General features: G+C 33.5%; 1 protein-coding gene across 1 annotated transcript; it reads right to left on the bottom strand.

Annotated features, from left to right (window-relative positions):
- Positions 1–1565: 1565 nt before the first annotated feature.
- LOC107416090 (protein PLASTID MOVEMENT IMPAIRED 2) lies at positions 1566–4975 on the bottom strand. The gene is made up of 3 exons (XM_016024544.4): positions 4630–4975; positions 3917–4054; positions 1566–3773 (listed from the first exon to the last, which is right to left on the bottom strand). Exons 2-3 carry the CDS (start codon positions 3929–3931, stop codon positions 1920–1922), a joined length of 1869 nt encoding a protein of 622 aa, XP_015880030.3. The 5' UTR covers positions 3932–4054; positions 4630–4975; the 3' UTR covers positions 1566–1919.
- Between the last annotated feature and the right edge of the window lie 1090 nt (positions 4976–6065).

Below are 6065 nucleotides of genomic sequence, written 5' to 3'. Positions count from 1 at the left end.
AAATTGAAAATTTCACCAAGTATACACAACACTTTTGTCTGTATATTCACCAAAATCACTCTTCACACGTTAAAAATTCATGAGCCCTTTTGCTTTTGCTTTTAAACAGTAGAAGAAAAGAAACAGAAACCAGAGGTTTGTTACCATATTTGAGAATTTTATTTAAAAATAGCTTTAAAGGGACGACTACAGTATTCATTTTTGCTGTTAGATACATGAAAGTGTATTCTTACAAATTTCTATAGCAAAACTCACTACAAGTCAAGGATAACATCGATATAACCAAAGATTTCCAGATTTAAAACTTGATATAGTGAGCTGCAACCATGAAAAGTCGAATATGATGCGCTAAAATATTTTAAAAATTAAACTATTTTTTTCAAAATTTTAAAAGTCCTTTAGAGAAAAGAAATTCATGATTCAGTTTTTCAGAAAACTATATTGATAAAAAGAAGTATATATATACACATAACTTAAATATAAAAACATATGGAGTACATCATAAAAACTAATTCTTTTTTCCTATTTTTTCTTCTATAAACTTCAAATATAAGGTTGATCAGGATTTCAAACTTACCTGAATGATCACCTGAGGTTGGATTTTTCAGTGGGAATGGAATATGGGTTATCTCTATCTATTATTTATTTGTACATGTTTCAAGTACCAAAAAAAATATGGATATTCATTGTGAAGTATCCAAGGTGCTGCCAGCCATGCATGAGCGACTTCTTTATTTTGGCCAATAATTACCAAATGCTTGTCTCTTACTAACCCCATAAATACTGACCGATCGAGTACACCAATGTAATTTGCGTTAACAATTAAAACACTCTATTGTTTCATTTACACACTCTTTAAGGACAAACCAAGCCAACAAATTTGATTCCCAAACTTATTTTATTTTGTTTTTATAAAATAGTTGTACTTAAAACAAAAAAAATGCTATCTATCAAAATGCATTCTGTCATCTTCTACATGCAGAGCTTAGTTATAGTGCTACCTTACCTTTTTGTAAATTTTTTTTTTTCCTTTCTTCTTTTTGTTATTTTGTGCTCGAAAGTTGTAGTTCTACATCAGCCAAAATCTGGCGTCATAATCAAGATGTGAATGTGATAATTTGCAATACAATAGGCCGAATGATGTAATATTGCTCAACAGAGAGATGAAAATATTTTCTGGAAAATTTTTTATGAACTTATGCTACTAAAGACACAGTTTGGCAAATTTTTGAAAGCTCTTTCTTTTCATTGTCCTTTTTTTTTTTTTTTTTCTTTTCTTTTTCCAATAAGTTGTGGATAATAAGAAACTAAACAAGTCAAGAGAAGTTTTTTCTTCTTTTCTTGTTCACTTTTCTGGATCTATGACACCTTTAACAGAGCCCTTCATATTCAGGATATGAGAGTACGTTGAGCTTGGCAACAAATTTACTGCTGAAGTTTGTCAAGTTTTGTACATGCATATTTGTTTTCACATTGATTCTGAAACTACTTTGTGATTCTCATGGGAATTATATTTATCAAAACCAAAATGAAGAAAACACAAAAAGCTTATGTGGAGTTGCATATACTGGAAGTTAGAATATTAAGATATAATATACGAATATACTAGAAATTACACCCAGGAAGTACTTTGCATCAACATGCATAGCCACCAGACCATTCTTAAAGCCTGAAAAATGTTTTAAAATGTAATCATGTAAAATAATGCCTCACTAAGTTACACAGTTTTTTTCTACATTGATTTCTCAAACGCTCAATCTAGAGTCTCATTGTTCTTGTGGAAAATTTCATTGACGAGCAATTTCTAAAGAAAAGTTTTTGAGTTGTCAACTCCAGCACAAAAAATTAATAATTGTTTGTTTAGTCCTTTAACGGACTAGATTCCCTTGGCCAAGAGAAAGTGACAGAGTTCTTGCAGCTCAACTATCTTTGTCATTTTTCTTACCGCTAAATAACTTGGTCAGATTCAGCATAACCTTTGTTCTCTTCTTAATGGTGATACGTCGACCTGCAGGCGAGGCAGATTTTCGAAACTTGGCTCTCCCAGATGGAGTCAAATTGCCACTCATTTTACTTGATGGAGTCAAGTTGCCATTTCCTTTCCTTGATGGAGTCAAGTTGCTATTGCTTTTCCATGATGGAGTTGAATTTGCATTACCTTTCATGGATTTTCTAGGAAAAGATAGTTGCAAGTTTCCAGGCGCTGCATTTTTCTCCCGCTTCTGTTTCCATTTTTGCAACTCTCCTTCAGCCATCCGTTTTGCAGAAACCGACCTCTCTATTTTATACACCTCTTGTTCTTCCTGCAACCTCATCTTTGTTATTTCTCTCTGTGCTAAATCTATCTTAATCAGATTTTCCTTCTCACTGGCCTTGATAGCTTCAAACCATGCCTGAGCAGCTGCAACTTTTTTATCAGCAATTTCTTTAGCCCCAACAGCATGTCCAATCAAATACTCGTATTCAAACTTTGAGATGGTAATTGAGGAATTATTCTTAGGTGCACAGGCTCTTGCTCTCATGGTGTTCTCGGTAAGAGACTTCAGTTTTTCGAAAGCTAAAGCTTCCCCTAATTTGGCTGCTTGAAGCTCTTGCATGGTGGCCTGTAATTGCTCTTCCGTTAAGTCTACCTTAGATTCAGTGTTCTGGATTTCTTCCTTCATGGTTGCGGTCTCTCTAACTATAAGCTCTTTTTCCTTCTTTGAAACTTGTGCTTCTTTCTTGAGCTGTTCGAGGGTAAGAGATAGATTGGATACTATCGATTTGGCCTTCTCCTCAGCAGCAGATACAACTCCCAACTTGGATTTTGCTCTGAGAAGCTTTGAATTAAGATTTTTTACAGTTAAATCAGACTTCTCTGCCATTTTCTTCAACTGACTCATTTCAGCCTTAACATGCTTCATCTCATTTCTTATGATATCCATGGAGGTCATGTACTGAAAACCTTCTTTTCTTACTGAAGCCAAATCTTTCTTTGCCTCCTCCAACTCTTTAGTGATTGATTGTAACAAAATAGAAGCATCCAAGTCCTGTTCTCCATGAAAACTTGAATCCAAATGCCTCGAGCTTTCACTTCTCCGAACTTTCTTGTCCATTTCTTTAACTAGCCTGAGTTCATTCTCTATCACATCAACATCAGACAATGTGGCAGCCAGTTTGGATTCAAGCTCTTTAGATTGGTCAATCATTTCCATTATGTCTTTTACTTTGTTTCTGGTTTTTTCAATTTCACATGAGAATTGATGGGCTTCTTTTTTTCTCTGAGCTTCAATATCTCCGTATTCTTTTAAAGCCTCAATCCGAGCCAACTCTACTAACACATGCTCTTCATTTATCTTCTCAATCTCCTGCTTGATTGCTTTCACAGTGCTCAAATTAGATAAAATTTTCGAACCCAAGGCCTCAGTTCGCATCTCTTCCCGTGATTTCTCTTCTGAAACAGCAGCCATATCAAGCCTAAGCATGCTTAACTTCTGTTTCACAGTTTCTAATTCCCTCATAACTTCTGCATATTGAGAATTCTCCACACTCCCCACATTAAGTGTCCGTTTTCCATACCTTCTTGATTCCTTTAGCATTTCAATCTCCTCCTTCTGCACTCTTGTCTTTGATTTTGATTCTCCTATCTGTGAAGATAAATCTATCATTGTCTTCTTTGCATTGGCGAGCACAGATCCGGCTTGGGCTTCCATAGAGTCTGAGATTTTGCTACCCTCTTTGTATCTATCTATTTCCCTTCTTGCCTTATGGAGTTCTCTTGTTTTTAAATTAGACTTTAAATAGATTTCACAGAAACAGAAACAGAGGAAGCAAATTAACAAAACAAACTAAAATGGTTTCATTGTTACATAATATATAAACTGAAATGGTGAACATATTGTAAAAAGTGAGTCTTATATTGATTTATGAGTTGTACCTCTGAGGTTACCATCTGGGCTTTCTTCGGTGAAGGGCTGTCTTCAAGAATCCTATGTATTGCCTATGATTGATGGTTGCTTTAAGCAATCCAATTCTTCTTCTGATGTCAAACTAACCCTTTTTTTTTCATATTAACCTGTTCCAAACTCAAGTTAGCCAAACTTTTGTCTGCTAGATGTTAGAAACTGTTGGTTCAAGATTGAAATAACCTATACAAAAACTCATTTCCATAAAATGACAAATATTCAGTTTAATATTTGAGTTCAAAACAAGCCCATTTCAGATTCTAATTTATGTATCAGATTTAGGGATACTAGAAATTGACACTCTGCCTTCAAACCTTTCCCACATCAGGTGTCTTACCTTTACTTGCTAACACAAGTTCACGCAAAAACCATTTCTCAAAGTTTGGAACACCAATGCACTAAAAGCCAAAACAAAATTCATAACGCTATAAAAGAAAGCCTTGTAAGCAGAACAGAAAAAAGGAAAAAACTAATTCTTTAGTATAATAATTCGATAATAATATTATACCATTGCTATCCATTAGTCGGGAAAAGCCTTTTATCTCATATAAAGAGTAATCATTAACAGCCAAGGCATTGCTTCACAAAGAAAAACAAATCAAACAGATATTACACCCAATAACATCCAAATCCATAATATATCCATTTCAAATACACACTGTAAACATGAAAGAAACCCACTTACCTGAGATTATGCCACTGAAAATTCCAAGACAAGAAAGAAACCCAGAACCCCACCAAGCATTGAAAGAGCTATCAGAGAAAAGCCATCTAGTAGGTGCTTAAAACTAGTGCTGAATTTCCTGGTATGAACTAGAAAAGCCCAGAAAAAAAAAATGGCAGAGAACTATACAATGTCAAGCTTCACTATGTTGTTTTGTGGTTGTGGCAAATAATTCATTTCCCACAGCAAAGAGGAGTGGGATATAATGGTAGCAGTATAATAGTAGAAGAAAAAAAAAAAAATTTTGAAAATTTTTGAAAATAGAGAAATCACCATTACCAGAATTGAAAGCTATGGTTCAGGGCCTTCTGGCAATCAAATTAAGAAAGATAACATTTACAATGGATGGGACCCAGATTGAAAAACAGAAAGAAAAGATAGTTTGTGGTTAAGTTATGCTTGCATGAGACTCAATGGAAGCGGGAAGGCCACGCTTGAGAGTTGAGAGCAGTGAAAAAACAGTTTACTTGTCGTTTTGTAGTTAAAGAGTCATTGTCACATTAGCAGGCAAAGGACCTGGTTTTATATGGTTATTTTGATAGCTGCAACATTTGAAATAGGCCCACCAATTCTTTCTAATATTTGGATATTAATTTCTTTTCTTTTTTTTTTTTTCAATATTTTGAGACTATTAAATGAAATGATGTATTATTATACTATATTTTAATATTAGTTTGTATTTGGTTTGCTTACATAATTTTTTTACATTTGAGTTCTTCGTACTTGCAAATGAAACTCTTATATGTTAAGTTGGATTTTGAGCTTTACAATTAATTTTCAGTGTAGATGAGACCTAAAAAGGGAGAATAAATAGCCATGGAAAGTAGAGGAAGAAAGATAAAGGAAAAGAAAACGGTGGATAATTCAAATTTTCCAAGATAAAAGCAAGTTTTGTACCATATTATGAGGGCAAATTTTTTTTGATAATATGGGAAATGAGGTCCGCATTTTTAAATTGTTAAATTTTTTGGCCAAATAAGGTATTGGCCAAATATCCACATTATAAAGTAAGCACCACCTTTAGACATATTTGGTGCAAGATATTCTCAAGAAGAACAACAATTTTTAGGTGGGGAATATTGCAGCTCTTAATTTTTTTTACTTTTTTATTTATCTTAAGAGCAATATTACCTTTTTTATTTTTTTATTTTTTTTTATTTTATGAAATATACAAACTGGAAAAATAAGGTTGTTTTGGTGTTATATATATATATATATATATTCTTTTCCTGCTGAAAGATGCAAATTTCCTATAATTGCAAAGATTTTTTCAACGTCACAAAGACATAAAAAAGTTATTATTATTATTTTTTTTCCAACAGAAGTTCCGATATATAATTTTAAAAAGGTGAAACCGTGAGGTCAACGTTGACTTCCTTGGCGGTGCACCGGTATTT

This window comes from Ziziphus jujuba, chromosome 4, assembly GCF_031755915.1.
Source record: "Ziziphus jujuba cultivar Dongzao chromosome 4, ASM3175591v1".
Lineage (NCBI taxonomy): Eukaryota > Viridiplantae > Streptophyta > Magnoliopsida > Rosales > Rhamnaceae > Ziziphus > Ziziphus jujuba.
Note: the sequence above shows the minus strand (reverse complement) of the source record. Positions and strands in the feature narration are given on the sequence as shown.